General features: G+C 47.8%; 2 protein-coding genes across 2 annotated transcripts in view; both read right to left on the reverse strand.

Moving 5' to 3' along the window:
* Positions 1 to 3,233, reverse strand: part of eno3 (enolase 3, (beta, muscle)) — a 28,842-nt gene extending 25,609 nt beyond the window's left edge. Inside the window, exon 1 of the mRNA XM_084462968.1 lies at positions 3,131 to 3,233. The gene's annotated coding sequence lies outside the window, so the exon portion shown is untranslated. The remainder of the gene's footprint in view (positions 1 to 3,130) is intronic.
* Positions 3,234 to 17,311: 14,078 nt separating this feature from the next.
* The window catches only part of pfn1 (profilin 1), a 20,346-nt gene continuing 20,157 nt past the window's right edge, over positions 17,312 to 17,500 (reverse strand). The window contains exon 4 of the mRNA XM_084462966.1: positions 17,312 to 17,500. This exon is cut by the window's right edge and continues 34 nt beyond it. Within this exon, the coding sequence (XP_084319092.1) occupies positions 17,437 to 17,500 (64 nt within the window). The 3' untranslated portion in view covers positions 17,312 to 17,436.

Below are 17,500 nucleotides of genomic sequence, written 5' to 3' on the forward strand. Positions count from 1 at the left end.
GCGTGTTAATGAACCTGCTACAGACACGACCAACACTAGTCTAGTTACTGAACCAGCGTGTTAATGAACCTGCTACAGACACGACCAACACTAGTCTAGTTACTGAACCAGTGTGTTAATGAACCTGCTACAGACACGACCAACACTAGTCTAGTTACTGAACCAGCGTGTTAATGAACCTGCTACATACACGACCAACACTAGTCTAGTTACTGAACCAGCGTGTTAATGAACCTGCTACAGACACGACCAACACTAGTCTAGTTACTGAACCAGCGTGTTAATGAACCTGCTACAGACACGACCAACACTAGTCTAGTTACTGAACCAGCGTGTTAATGAACCTGCTACAGACACGACCAACACTAGTCTAGTTACTGAACCAGCGTGTTAATGAACCTGCTACAGACACGACCAACACTAGTCTAGTTACTGAACCAGCGTGTTAATGAACCTGCTACAGACACGACCAACACTAGTCTAGTTACTGAACCAGCGTGTTAATGAACCTGCTACAGACAGGACCAACACTAGTCTAGTTACTGAACCAGCGTGTTAATGAACCTGCTACAGACACGACCAACACTAGTCTAGTTACTGAACCAGCGTGTTAATGAACCTGCTACAGACACGACCAACACTAGTCTAGTTACTGAACCAGCGTGTTAATGAACCTGCTACAGACACGACCAACACTAGTCTAGTTACTGAACCAGCGTGTTAATGAACCTGCTACAGACACGACCAACACTAGTCTAGTTACTGAACCAGCGTGTTAATGAACCTGCTACAGACACGACCAACACTAGTCTAGTTACTGAACCAGCGTGTTAATGAACCTGCTACAGACGGGACCAACACTAGTCTAGTTACTGAACCAGCGTGTTAATGAACCTGCTACAGACACGACCAACACTAGTCTAGTTACTGAACCAGCGTTACTGCTGCTGTATTCATGCTACTGAGAGGAAAGAGAGTTGTCTCTGTCTGTCTGTCTGTCAGGGTTAGCTAACCTTCTATCTGTCTGTCAGGGTTAGCTAACCTGTCTGTCTGTCTGTCTGTCTGTCAGGGTTAGCTAACCTGTCTGTCTGTCTGTCTGTCTGTCTGTCTGGGTTAGCTAACCTGTCTGTCTGTCTGTCTGTCTGTCAGGGTTAGCTAACCTGTCTGTCTGTCTGTCTGTCTGTCTGGGTTAGCTAACCTGTCTGTCTGTCTGGGTTAGCTAACCTGTCTGTCTGTCTGTCTGTCTGGGTTAGCTTACCTGTCTGTCTGTCTGGGTTAGCTAACCTGTCTGTCTGTCTGGGTTCTTCCATGCTGGAGGAGGCAGCACCAGGTCTGGGGAGTCAAGTCTTCCTAGTCTAGTTTGTTAGTTATTTCTTCAGTGTTTATTTCACTATTATGGTTGTATTGTATTATGTATTATATTATGGTTGTATTGTATTATGTATTATATTATGGTTGTATTGTATTATGTATTATATTATGGTTGTTTTGTGTGTGTAGCCCGTCTGTGTCAGAACGCCCAGGGAGGAATCAGACCCCAGGTCTGCTGCTGGAGAGGGACACGGAGTTACCCCAACAGGGTCGTCTCTGTCTGTCAGACGGTCTGATGGAGATCTCTCCTCTCTCTCGTGGTGTATTGTGGGTAGAGTCTGGTGTATTGTGGGTAGAGTCTGTATCAGCGTGACTCGGGTTTTGCATCGTTACACAAGCAGCCCCACCGTGACCGGAGCAGCGCGGGCAGACCGGGACCGTGATGTAACGGTGACCAACGAAAAACAAACGTCTCTGCCACGGCAGCCCCTGGTTATGTGTCTGTCCCTGGTTATGTGTCTGTCCCTGGTTATGTGTCTGTCCCTGGTTATGTGTCTGTCCCTGGTTATGTGTCTGTCCCTGGTTATGTGTCTGTCCCTGGTTATGTGTCTGTCCCTGGTTATGTGTCTGTCCCTGGTTATGTGTCGCGCTGCTGAATAGCCGGTGCGCAGCTGCGGACACCGCGCTGTCTGTCTGTCTGTCTGAGGGCCTGCCTGTCTGTCTGTCTGTCTGTCTGTCTGTCTGTCTGAGGGCCTGCCTGCCTGTCTGTCTGTCTGTCTGTCTGTCTGAGGGCCTGCCTGCCTGTCTGTCTGTCTGTCTGTCTGAGGGCGTGCCTGTCTGTCTGTCTGTCTGAGGGCGTGCCTGCCTGTCTGTCTGTCTGTCTGTCTGAGGGCCTGCCTGCCTGTCTGTCTGTCTGTCTGTCTGTCCGTCTGTCTGAGGGCCTGCCGCGTCCAGCTGTCTGTCTGTCTGTCTGTCTGTCTGTCTGTCTGTCTGAGGGCGTGCCTGTCTGTCTGTCTGAGGGCCTGCCTGTCTGTCTGTCTGTCCGTCTGTCTGAGGGCCTGTCTGTCTGTCTGTCTGTCTGTCTGAGGGCGTGCCTGTCTGTCTGTCTGAGGGCCTGCCTGTCTGTCTGTCTGTCCGTCTGTCTGAGGGCCTGTCTGTCTGTCTGTCTGTCTGTCTGAGGGCCTGCCTGCCTGTCTGTCTGTCTGTCTGTCTGTCTGAGGGCCTGTCTGTCTGTCTGTCTGTCTGTCTGTCTGAGGGCGTCCAGCTGCAAGGTCACCACGTTACTGCGAGTCCGTGGAACGACTAACAACTTATTACAAAGGTTCCACAAGGACAATCTGAAGAGAAGCGCTCCCACTCGGAGTTGAGACCCACAGCACTATAAATCACCATTATGTGATTTATATATTATATATATTATATATATGTGATTTACTATTTCCTCATTCACGGCGTCTCTTAGTGAATGTGATATTATAATAGGCTCTCTTAGTGAATGTGCTATTATAATAGGCTCTTCCGTCTCTTAGTGAATGTGATATTATAACAGGCTCTTCCGTCTCTTAGTGAATGTGCTATTATAATAGGGTAAATGTGATATTATAATAGGCTCTTCCGTCTCTTAGTGAATGTGATATTATAATAGGCTCTCTTAGTGAATGTTATATTATAACAGGCTCTCTTAGTGAATGTTATATTATATAATAGGCTCAGTTCCTCAGTCTAACTCCTCCTCATTCACGCGCGCAGACTCAAACTCTCAACGGTCCTGGGAAGTTGTTGTTGTTTAGTTTCAGAGAAAATTGAAGAGTGAACTTACTTGCTGGTTGTCTGGTTGGTTGGTTGGTTGTCTGGTTGTCTGGCTGTCTGTCTGCTGGTAGGCTGCGGGCTGACTGTCCTCCGGTTGGGAAGTGGTTCCCGGTGTGCCCGCGAGCTACTTTTATAACCGGGACCGGCGGGCCGAGCTCGATAAGGAGCGGCCGTTAGGGACCGTGTATAAACTCACTACACCCCCTAGGCGGAGGCTGTCTCTCTCTCTCCCTGTGTGTGTGTGTGTGTGTGTGTGTGTGTGTGTGTGTGTGTGTGTGTGTGTGTGTGATAGACAGATAGATAGATAGCCTAGATTTAATTGAATGTGTGTGTGTGCGCATGTGTGTGATGTTTGGTGGTGATTAGTGCTCGTCTGATCTGAGGTCAGCGCGGTGATGACGGTGAGGGTATCGACCAGCGTCACGGAGCACCAGAGTAGACCCAGAAAGACCAAGAGAGACCCAGAGAGACCAATAGAGACCAAAAGAGACCCAGAGTAGACTCAGAGAGACCCAGAGAGACCCAGAGAGACCCAGAGAGACCAAGAGAGACCCAGAGAGACCCAGAGTAGACCCAGAGAGAGACCCATGTCCCGCTGTGTTTGTCCAGATTCAGGGGAGCGTCTAGAAATAGAGATAGAGAGCCATTTCTCTAGTCCCCGCTCCACCATTATCCCGCCCGTCAGACTGTCCCTAGCCAGGCAGAAAGGTCAGAGTTTATGTAGAGGGGAAATGTGAGCCGTGGGTTCGACTGAAAGGCCAGTGTCCTGGACTTTCACGGTCTTACCCTTTATACTGTCTCTCCGTGTCCATCCCCCCCCCCCCCCTCTCTCTCTCTCTCCCCCCTCTCTCTCTCTCTCTCACTCTCCTTCTGTCTCTCTCTAGCTCTCTCTCTCCCCCCCCCTCTCTCTCTCTCACTCTCCTTCTGTCTCTCTCTAGCTCTCTCTCTCCCCCCCCCCTCTCTCTCCCTCTCTCTCCCCCTCTCTCTCTCTCCCTCTCTCTCTCCCCCCCCCCTCTCTCCTCTATCTCTCTCTCTTTCTCTCTATCACACACACCTTCCTGACCACTGATCTCTGATAGTCTTTACTTCTGGGATAAACTTATGGAGGCATGAGACACACATTCCACCAGTCATTTAGCAGACGCTTTTATCCCAAGCAACTTACAATAATTTCATTTATCAAAGGAAGTCAGTGAACTTCTACTCAGAAGAACTCACGAGTGCATCTCCTTTCTAAACAAGTGACTAAGAGCAGAATCTAGTGCTGAAGGCAAAATGCAAGAATAGCAAGATACACACACACACACACACACACACACACTGGGAGTGTGAGAATAGAAGGGACAGACACAGACGTTGTTAAACCAGGGAGCAGAGAAGACTAGTCTGTCTCTGAGGTCTGAGACCTCCTGGTCCTCCAGCAGGGGGCGACCTCTCACACTGCAGCAGGGAGCTTCAACACGCCAGACAACACACACACTTCCACACACCACACACACACACACATTACCATGTACACGCATACATTACCATGCACACACCAATCACACATACTTTAATGACCATACCAATCACAGGTTACATTTCATATTGTCTCTTCTACATAGCCGCAGCTGCCTTGACGACACTTTCTCTCTCTCCTCTCTCCCTCTCTCTCTCACACCATGTGTCAGCACACATTTGAATACCTTTATTAAGAAATCCTTGTTGGACACGAACAATAATAGATGCACCAGCTCATAGTGTAATGCGCCTCAACATCAGTTTCCTGTCTGAGTTCACGGATACAGGAAGTAGAGTCTCCTCTTCATATATATTTTGTTTATATAAATCTCCGCTTCATATCAACACCAGCAGCTCACATGTGGACCCACGCTGTACACTAGCATGTCTGAGCAGTAGGTATCTACAACCTTGGTAAGGAACGCCTCCTCCAGACTGATCAGACGTACATCCCTTCTTCTAAAATGGTGACTTCTCTACTGTCCTCATCAACATCTGATGTTTTAGCTGCAGCGTTTGAAAAGACATCATATAGGACGTCCTACCAAAACATCCCTGGACATAATCAAGATGGACGCGGGTGGAGACCAGCGGTGAGACCAGCGGTGAGACGGCCAGGTGTCTGGAGGACCGGGAGAGACCAGCGGTGAGACGGCCAGGTGTCTGGAGGACCGGGAGAGACCAGCGGTGAGACGGCCAGGTGTCTGGAGGACCGGGAGAGACCAGCGGTGAGACGGCCAGGTGTCTGGAGGACCGGGAGAGAGACCAGCGGTGAGACGGCCAGGTGTCTGGGTGACCGGGAGAGAGACCAGCGGTGAGACGGCCAGGTGTCTGGAGGACCGGGAGAGACCAGCGGTGAGACGGCCAGGTGTCTGGAGGACCGGGAGAGACCAGCGGTGAGACGGCCAGGTGTCTGGGTGACCGGGAGAGAGACCAGCGGTGAGACGGCCAGGTGTCTGGAGGACCGGGAGAGACCAGCGGTGAGACGGCCAGGTGTCTGGAGGACCGGGAGAGACCAGCGGTGAGACGGCCAGGTGTCTGGAGGACCGGGAGAGACCAGCGGTGAGACGGCCAGGTGTCTGGAGGACCGGGAGAGAGACCAGCGGTGAGACGGCCAGGTGTCTGGGTGACCGGGAGAGAGACCAGCGGTGAGAAGGCCAGGTGTCTGGAGGACCGGGAGAGACCAGCGGTGAGACGGCCAGGTGTCTGGAGGACCGGGAGAGACCAGCGGTGAGACGGCCAGGTGTCTGGAGGACCGGGAGAGACCAGCGGTGAGACGGCCAGGTGTCTGGAGGACCGGGAGAGACCAGCGGTGAGACGGCCAGGTGTCTGGAGGACCGGGAGAGACCAGCGGTGAGAAGGCCAGGTGTCTGGAGGACCGGGAGAGACCAGCGGTGAGACGGCCAGGTGTCTGGAGGACCGGGAGAGACCAGCGGTGAGACGGCCAGGTGTCTGGAGGACCGGGAGAGACCAGCGGTGAGACGGCCAGGTGTCTGGAGGACCGGGAGAGACCAGCGGTGAGACGGCCAGGTGTCTGGAGGACCGGGAAAGAGACCAGCGGTGAGACGGCCAGGTGTCTGGGTGACCGGGAGAGAGACCAGCGGTGAGACGGCCAGGTGTCTGGAGGACCGGGAGAGACCAGCGGTGAGACGGCCAGGTGTCTGGAGGACCGGGAAAGAGACCAGCGGTGAGACGGCCAGGTGTCTGGGTGACCGGGAGAGAGACCAGCGGTGAGACGGCCAGGTGTCTGGAGGACCGGGAGAGACCAGCGGTGAGACGGCCAGGTGTCTGGAGGACCGGGAGAGACCAGCGGTGAGACGGCCAGGTGTCTGGAGGACCGGGAAAGAGACCAGCGGTGAGACGGCCAGGTGTCTGGGTGACCGGGAGAGAGACCAGCGGTGAGACGGCCAGGTGTCTGGAGGACCGGGAGAGAGACCAGGTGTCTGGAGGACCGGGAGAGAGACCAGGTGTCTGGAGGACAGGGAGAGACCAGCGGTGAGACGGCCAGGTGTCTGGAGGACCGGGAGAACTGGAGACCAGGATGGGAGGCCCGTCTGTGGACCACCCCGTGATGATGATGATATTCCATAATGCACATTTTGAACATGGTGGTTGAGACAAGTGTTTGTAGAGTGATGGAAATTGGAGCATTATGCAATAACACTAAACTAACACACCGTCCTTAACTAACACAGTCCTTAACTAACACAGTCCTTAACTAACACACCGTCCTTAACTAACACACCGTCCTTAACTAACACACCGTCCTTAACTAACACACCGTCCTTAACTAACACACCGTCCTTAACTAACACACCGTCCTTAACTAACACACCGTCCTTAACTAACACCGTCCTTAACTAACACCGTCCTTAACACACCGTCCTTAACTAACACAGTCCTTAACTCACACACCGTCCTTAACTAACACACCGTCCTTAACTAACACACCGTCCTTAACTAACACACCGTCCTTAACTAACACACCGTCCTTAACTCACACACCGTCCTTAACACACACACCGTCCTTAACTAACACACCGTCCTTAACACACACACTGTCCTTAACTAACACACCGTCCTTAACTCACACACCGTCCTTAACTCACAGTCCTTAACTAACACACCGTCCTTAACACACCGTCCTTAACTAACACACCGTCCTTAACTAACACACCGTCCTTAACTAACACCGTCCTTAACTCACACACCGTCCTTAACTAACACCGTCCTTAACTCACACACCGTCCTTAACTAACACACTGTCCTTAACTAACACACTGTCCTTAACTAACACACCGTCCTTAACTAACACACCGTCCTTAACACACCGTCCTTAACTAACACACCGTCCTTAACTAACACACCGTCCTTAACTAACACACCGTCCTTAACTAACACACCGTCCTTAACTAACACACCGTCCTTAACTAACACACCGTCCTTAACTAACACACTGTCCTTAACTAACACACCGTCCTTAACTCACACACCGTCCTTAACTAACACACCGTCCTTAACACACCGTCCTTAACTAACACACCGTCCTTAACTAACACACCGTCCTTAACTAACACACCGTCCTTAACTAACACCGTCCTTAACTAACACACCGTCCTTAACTCACACACCGTCCTTAACTAACACCGTCCTTAACTCACACACTGTCCTTAACTAACACACCGTCCTTAACTAACACACCGTCCTTAACTCACACACCGTCCTTAACTAACACACCGTCCTTAACTAACACACCGTCCTTAACACACCGTCCTTAACTAACACACCGTCCTTAACTAACACACCGTCCTTAACTAACACACCGTCCTTAACTCACACACCGTCCTTAACTAACACACCGTCCTTAACACACCGTCCTTAACTAACACACCGTCCTTAACTAACACACCGTCCTTAACTAACACACCGTCCTTAACTCACACACCGTCCTTAACTAACACACCGTCCTTAACTAACACACCGTCCTTAACACACCGTCCTTAACTAACACACCGTCCTTAACTAACACACTGTCCTTAACTAACACACCGTCCTTAACTAACACACCGTCCTTAACTAACACCGTCCTTAACTAACACACCGTCCTTAACTAACACACCGTCCTTAACTAACACCGTCCTTAACTAACACACCGTCCTTAACTAACACACCGTCCTTAACACACCGTCCTTAACTAACACAGTCCTTAACTAACAGTCCTTAACTAACACACCGTCCTTAACTAACACAGTCCTTAACTAACACACCGTCCTTAACTAACACACCATCCTTAACTAACACACCGTCCTTAACTCACACACCGTCCTTAACTAACACACCGTCCTTAACTAACACACCGTCCTTAACTAACACACCGTCCTTAACTAACACACCGTCCTTAACTAACACACCGTCCTTAACACACCGTCCTTAACTAACACACCGTCCTTAACTAACACACCGTCCTTAACTAACACACCGTCCTTAACTCACACACCGTCCTTAACTAACACACCGTCCTTAACTAACACACCGTCCTTAACACACCGTCCTTAACTAACACACCGTCCTTAACTAACACACTGTCCTTAACTAACACACCGTCCTTAACTAACACACCGTCCTTAACTAACACCGTCCTTAACTAACACACCGTCCTTAACTAACACACCGTCCTTAACTAACACCGTCCTTAACTAACACACCGTCCTTAACTAACACACCGTCCTTAACACACCGTCCTTAACTAACACAGTCCTTAACTAACAGTCCTTAACTAACACACCGTCCTTAACTAACACAGTCCTTAACTAACACACCGTCCTTAACTAACACACCATCCTTAACTAACACACCGTCCTTAACTCACACTGTCCTTAACTAACACACCGTCCTTAACTAACACACCGTCCTTAACTCACACACCGTCCTTAACTAACACACCGTCCTTAACTAACACACCGTCCTTAACTAACACACTGTCCTTAACTAACACACCGTCCTTAACTAACACACCGTCCTTAACTAACACACCGTCCTTAACTAACACACCGTCCTTAACTAACACACCGTCCTTAACTCACACACCGTCCTTAACTCACACACCGTCCTTAACTAACACACCGTCCTTAACTAACACACCGTCCTTAACTCACACACCGTCCTTAACTAACACACCGTCCTTAACTAACACACTGTCCTTAACTAACACACCGTCCTTAACTAACACACCGTCCTTAACTAACACACCGTCCTTAACTAACACACCGTCCTTAACTCACACACCGTCCTTAACACACCGTCCTTAACTAACACACTGTCCTTAACTAACACACCGTCCTTAACTAACACACCGTCCTTAACTCACACACCGTCCTTAACTAACACACCGTCCTTAACTAACACACTGTCCTTAACTAACACACCGTCCTTAACTAACACACCGTCCTTAACTAACACACCGTCCTTAACTAACACACCGTCCTTAACTAACACCGTCCTTAACACACACACCGTCCTTAACTAACACACCGTCCTTAACTAACACACTGTCCTTAACACACACACCGTCCTTAACACACACACCGTCCTTAACTAACACAGTCCTTAACTAACACACCGTCCTTAACTAACACACCGTCCTTAACTAACACACCGTCCTTAACTAACACACCGTCCTTAACTAACACACCGTCCTTAACTAACACACCGTCCTTAACTAACACACCGTCCTTAACTAACACACCGTCCTTAACTAACACACCATCCTTAACTAACACCGTCCTTAACACACACACCGTCCTTAACTAACACACCGTCCTTAACTAACACACCGTCCTTAACTAACACACCGTCCTTAACTAACACACCGTCCTTAACTAACACACCGTCCTTAACTAACACACTGTCCTTAACTAACACACCGTCCTTAACTCACACACCGTCCTTAACTAACACACCGTCCTTAACTCACACACCGTCCTTAACTAACACACCGTCCTTAACTAACACACCGTCCTTAACACACCGTCCTTAACTCACACACCGTCCTTAACTAACACACCGTCCTTAACTAACACCGTCCTTAACACACACACCGTCCTTAACTAACACACCGTCCTTAACTAACACACCGTCCTTAACTCACACACTGTCCTTAACTAACACACCGTCCTTAACACACCGTCCTTAACTCACACACCGTCCTTAACTCACACACCGTCCTTAACTAACACACCGTCCTTAACACACCGTCCTTAACTAACACACCGTCCTTAACTAACACACCGTCCTTAACTAACACACCGTCCTTAACTAACACACTGTCCTTAACTAACACACCGTCCTTAACACACCGTCCTTAACTAACACACCGTCCTTAACTAACACACCGTCCTTAACTCACACACCGTCCTTAACTCACACACCGTCCTTAACTAACACCGTCCTTAACTCACACACCGTCCTTAACTAACACACTGTCCTTAACTAACACACCGTCCTTAACACACCGTCCTTAACTAACACACCGTCCTTAACTAACACACCGTCCTTAACTAACACACCGTCCTTAACTCACACACCGTCCTTAACTAACACCGTCCTTAACTCACACACCGTCCTTAACTAACACACCGTCCTTAACTAACACACCGTCCTTAACTCACACACCGTCCTTAACTAACACACCGTCCTTAACTAACACACCGTCCTTAACTAACACACCGTCCTTAACTCACACACCGTCCTTAACTAACACCGTCCTTAACTCACACACCGTCCTTAACTAACACACCGTCCTTAACTAACACACCGTCCTTAACTCACACACCGTCCTTAACTAACACACCGTCCTTAACTAACACACCGTCCTTAACACACCGTCCTTAACTAACACACCGTCCTTAACTAACACACCGTCCTTAACTAACACATCGTCCTTAACTAACACACCGTCCTTAACTCACACAGTCCTTAACTCACACACCGTCCTTAACTAACACACTGTCCTTAACTAACACACCGTCCTTAACTAACACACCGTCCTTAACTAACACACCGTCCTTAACTAACACACCGTCCTTAACTAACACACCGTCCTTAACTAACACACCGTCCTTAACTAACACACCGTCCTTAACTCACACACCGTCCTTAACTAACACACTGTCCTTAACTAACACACCGTCCTTAACTAACACACCGTCCTTAACTAACACACCGTCCTTAACTCACACACCGTCCTTAACTAACACAGTCCTTAACTCACACACCGTCCTTAACTAACACACCGTCCTTAACTAACACACCGTCCTTAACTAACACACCGTCCTTAACTAACACACTGTCCTTAACTAACACACCGTCCTTAACTAACACACCGTCCTTAACTAACACACCGTCCTTAACTAACACACTGTCCTTAACTAACACACCGTCCTTAACTAACACCGTCCTTAACTAACACACTGTCCTTAACTAACACACCGTCCTTAACTAACACCGTCCTTAACTAACACACCGTCCTTAACTAACACACCGTCCTTAACTAACACACCGTCCTTAACTAACACCGTCCTTAACACACACACCGTCCTTAACTAACACACCGTCCTTAACTAACACACTGTCCTTAACACACACACCGTCCTTAACACACACACAGTCCTTAACTAACACAGTCCTTAACTAACACAGTCCTTAACTAACACACTGTCCTTAACACACACACCGTCCTTAACTAACACACCGTCCTTAACTAACACACCGTCCTTAACTCACACACCGTCCTTAACTAACACAGTCCTTAACTAACACACCGTCCTTAACTAACACACCGTCCTTAACTAACACACCGTCCTTAACTAACACATCGTCCTTAACTAACACACCGTCCTTAACACACACACCGTCCTTAACTAACACACCGTCCTTAACTAACACACCGTCCTTAACTAACACACCGTCCTTAACTAACACCGTCCTTAACTAACACACCGTCCTTAACTAACACACCGTCCTTAACTAACACACCGTCCTTAACTCACACACCGTCCTTAACTAACACCGTCCTTAACTAACACACCGTCCTTAACTAACACACCGTCCTTAACTAACACACAGTCCTTAACTAACACACCGTCCTTAACTAACACACCGTCCTTAACTAACACACCGTCCTTAACACACCGTCCTTAACTAACACACCGTCCTTAACTCACACACCGTCCTTAACTAACACATCGTCCTTAACTCACACACCGTCCTTAACTCACACACCGTCCTTAACTAACACACCGTCCTTAACTAACACACCGTCCTTAACTAACACACCGTCCTTAACTAACACACCGTCCTTAACTAACACACCGTCCTTAACTAACACACCGTCCTTAACTAACACACTGTCCTTAACTAACACACCGTCCTTAACTAACACACCGTCCTTAACTAACACACCGTCCTTAACTAACACACCGTCCTTAACTCACACACCGTCCTTAACACACCGTCCTTAACTAACACACCGTCCTTAACACACCGTCCTTAACTAACACACCGTCCTTAACACACCGTCCTTAACTAACACACCGTCCTTAACTAACACACCGTCCTTAACTAACACACCGTCCTTAACTAACACCGTCCTTAACTAACACACCGTCCTTAACTCACACACCGTCCTTAACTAACACCGTCCTTAACTCACACACTGTCCTTAACTAACACACCGTCCTTAACTAACACACCGTCCTTAACTAACACACCGTCCTTAACTCACACACCGTCCTTAACTAACACACCGTCCTTAACTAACACACCGTCCTTAACTAACACACCGTCCTTAACTAACACACCGTCCTTAACTAACACACCGTCCTTAACTAACACACCGTCCTTAACTAACACACCGTCCTTAACTAACACACCGTCCTTAACACACCGTCCTTAACTAACACACCGTCCTTAACTAACACACCGTCCTTAACTAACACACCGTCCTTAACTCACACACCGTCCTTAACTAACACACCGTCCTTAACTAACACACCGTCCTTAACACACCGTCCTTAACTAACACACCGTCCTTAACTAACACACTGTCCTTAACTAACACACCGTCCTTAACTAACACACCGTCCTTAACTAACACCGTCCTTAACTAACACACCGTCCTTAACTAACACACCGTCCTTAACTAACACCGTCCTTAACTAACACAGTCCTTAACACACACACCGTCCTTAACTAACACACCGTCCTTAACAAACACACCGTCCTTAACACACCGTCCTTAACTAACACAGTCCTTAACTAACAGTCCTTAACTAACACACCGTCCTTAACTAACACAGTCCTTAACTAACACACCGTCCTTAACTAACACACCGTCCTTAACACACCGTCCTTAACTAACACACCGTCCTTAACTAACACACCGTCCTTAACTAACACATCGTCCTTAACTAACACACCGTCCTTAACTAACACATCGTCCTTAACTAACACACCATCCTTAACTAACACACCGTCCTTAACTAACACACCGTCCTTAACTAACACACCGTCCTTAACTAACACACCGTCCTTAACTCACACACTGTCCTTAACTAACACCGTCCTTAACTAACACACCGTCCTTAACTAACACACCGTCCTTAACTAACACACCGTCCTTAACTAACACACCGTCCTTAACTAACACACCGTCCTTAACTAACACACCGTCCTTAACTCACACACCGTCCTTAACACACCGTCCTTAACTAACACACCGTCCTTAACTAACACACCGTCCTTAACTAACACACCGTCCTTAACTCACACACCGTCCTTAACTAACACACCGTCCTTAACTAACACACCGTCCTTAACTCACACACCGTCCTTAACTAACACACCGTCCTTAACTAACACACTGTCCTTAACTAACACACCGTCCTTAACTAACACACCGTCCTTAACTAACACACCGTCCTTAACTAACACACCGTCCTTAACTAACACCGTCCTTAACACACACACCGTCCTTAACTAACACACCGTCCTTAACTAACACACTGTCCTTAACACACACACCGTCCTTAACACACACACCGTCCTTAACTAACACAGTCCTTAACTAACACACCGTCCTTAACTAACACACCGTCCTTAACTAACACACCGTCCTTAACTAACACACCGTCCTTAACTAACACACCGTCCTTAACTAACACACCGTCCTTAACTAACACACCGTCCTTAACTAACACACCGTCCTTAACTAACACACCGTCCTTAACTAACACCGTCCTTAACACACACACCGTCCTTAACTAACACACCGTCCTTAACTAACACACCGTCCTTAACTAACACACCGTCCTTAACTAACACACCGTCCTTAACTAACACACCGTCCTTAACTAACACACTGTCCTTAACTAACACACCGTCCTTAACTCACACACCGTCCTTAACTAACACACCGTCCTTAACTCACACACCGTCCTTAACTAACACACCGTCCTTAACTAACACACCGTCCTTAACACACCGTCCTTAACTCACACACCGTCCTTAACTAACACACCGTCCTTAACTAACACCGTCCTTAACACACACACCGTCCTTAACTAACACACCGTCCTTAACTAACACACCGTCCTTAACTCACACACTGTCCTTAACTAACACACCGTCCTTAACACACCGTCCTTAACTCACACACCGTCCTTAACTCACACACCGTCCTTAACTAACACACCGTCCTTAACACACCGTCCTTAACTCACACACCGTCCTTAACTAACACACCGTCCTTAACTAACACACCGTCCTTAACTAACACACTGTCCTTAACTAACACACCGTCCTTAACACACCGTCCTTAACTAACACACCGTCCTTAACTAACACACCGTCCTTAACTAACACACCGTCCTTAACTCACACACCGTCCTTAACTAACACCGTCCTTAACTCACACACCGTCCTTAACTAACACACCGTCCTTAACTAACACACCGTCCTTAACTCACACACCGTCCTTAACTAACACACCGTCCTTAACTAACACACCGTCCTTAACTAACACACCGTCCTTAACTCACACACCGTCCTTAACTAACACCGTCCTTAACTCACACACCGTCCTTAACTAACACACCGTCCTTAACTAACACACCGTCCTTAACTCACACACCGTCCTTAACTAACACACCGTCCTTAACTAACACACCGTCCTTAACACACCGTCCTTAACTAACACACCGTCCTTAACTAACACACCGTCCTTAACTAACACATCGTCCTTAACTAACACACCGTCCTTAACTCACACAGTCCTTAACTCACACACCGTCCTTAACTAACACACTGTCCTTAACTAACACACCGTCCTTAACTAACACACCGTCCTTAACTAACACACCGTCCTTAACTAACACACCGTCCTTAACTAACACACCGTCCTTAACTAACACACCGTCCTTAACTAACACACCGTCCTTAACTCACACACCGTCCTTAACTAACACACTGTCCTTAACTAACACACCGTCCTTAACTAACACACCGTCCTTAACTAACACACCGTCCTTAACTCACACACCGTCCTTAACTAACACAGTCCTTAACTCACACACCGTCCTTAACTAACACACCGTCCTTAACTAACACACCGTCCTTAACTAACACACCGTCCTTAACTAACACACTGTCCTTAACTAACACACCGTCCTTAACTAACACACCGTCCTTAACTAACACACCGTCCTTAACTAACACACTGTCCTTAACTAACACACCGTCCTTAACTAACACCGTCCTTAACTAACACACTGTCCTTAACTAACACACCGTCCTTAACTAACACCGTCCTTAACTAACACACCGTCCTTAACTAACACACCGTCCTTAACTAACACACCGTCCTTAACTAACACCGTCCTTAACACACACACCGTCCTTAACTAACACACCGTCCTTAACTAACACACTGTCCTTAACACACACACCGTCCTTAACACACACACAGTCCTTAACTAACACAGTCCTTAACTAACACAGTCCTTAACTAACACACCGTCCTTAACACACCGTCCTTAACTAACACACCGTCCTTAACTAACACAGTCCTTAACTAACACACCGTCCTTAACTAACACACCGTCCTTAACTAACACACCGTCCTTAACTCACACACCATCCTTAACTAACACACCGTCCTTAACTAACACAGTCCTTAACTAACACACCGTCCTTAACTAACACACCGTCCTTAACTAACACACCGTCCTTAACTCACACACCGTCCTTAACTAACACACCGTCCTTAACTAACACACCGTCCTTAACTAACACACCGTCCTTAACTAACACCGTCCTTAACTAACACACCGTCCTTAACTAACACACCGTCCTTAACTAACACACCGTCCTTAACTCACACACCGTCCTTAACTAACACCGTCCTTAACTAACACACCGTCCTTAACTCACACCGTCCTTAACTAACAGTCCTTAACTAACACACCGTCCTTAACACACCGTCCTTAACACACCGTCCTTAACTAACACACCGTCCTTAACTAACACACCGTCCTTAACTAACACACCGTCCTTAACTAACACACCGTCCTTAACTAACACCGTCCTTAACTAACACACTGTCCTTAACACACACACCGTCCTTAACTAACACACCGTCCTTAACTCACACCGTCCTTAACTAACAGTCCTTAACTAACACACCGTCCTTAACTAACACACCGTCCTTAACTAACACACCGTCCTTAACTAACACACCGTCCTTAACTAACACCGTCCTTAACTAACACACCGTCCTTAACTAACACTGTCCTTAACTCACACAGTCCTTAACTAACACACCGTCCTTAACTAACACACCGTCCTTAACTAACACACCGTCCTTAACTAACACAGTCCTTAACTAACACACCGTCCTTAACTAACACACCGTCCTTAACTAACACAGTCCTTAACACACCGTCCTTAACTAACACACCGTCCTTAACTAACACACCGTCCTTAACTAACACACCGTCCTTAACTAACACACCGTCCTTAACTAACACACCGTCCTTAACTCACACACTGTCCTTAACACACACACTGTCCTTAACACACACCGTCCTTAACTCACACACTGTGCAGTTAACAAGTGTCGGTAGACTTTCTGTTCAAATAGTTTTATTTTATTTGGCATCAGTAACAATTAACACAGTAAACAGCATGTTAGCATGTTTAGAAAACATCAAGGCACTGAGGGACGGTGGGTGAGGTCACAGGTCACACAGGGGTCAGGGTTCAGCAGCCAGCTTCCTTTAGTTTCACCCCCAGCTCGTACACTTGCTTGTTCAGAATTCCTCCA

The sequence above is a fragment of the Borostomias antarcticus genome (assembly GCF_949987555.1).
Source record: "Borostomias antarcticus genome assembly, contig: scaffold_116, whole genome shotgun sequence".
In the NCBI taxonomy this organism is placed as follows: Eukaryota; Metazoa; Chordata; class Actinopteri; order Stomiiformes; family Stomiidae; genus Borostomias; species Borostomias antarcticus.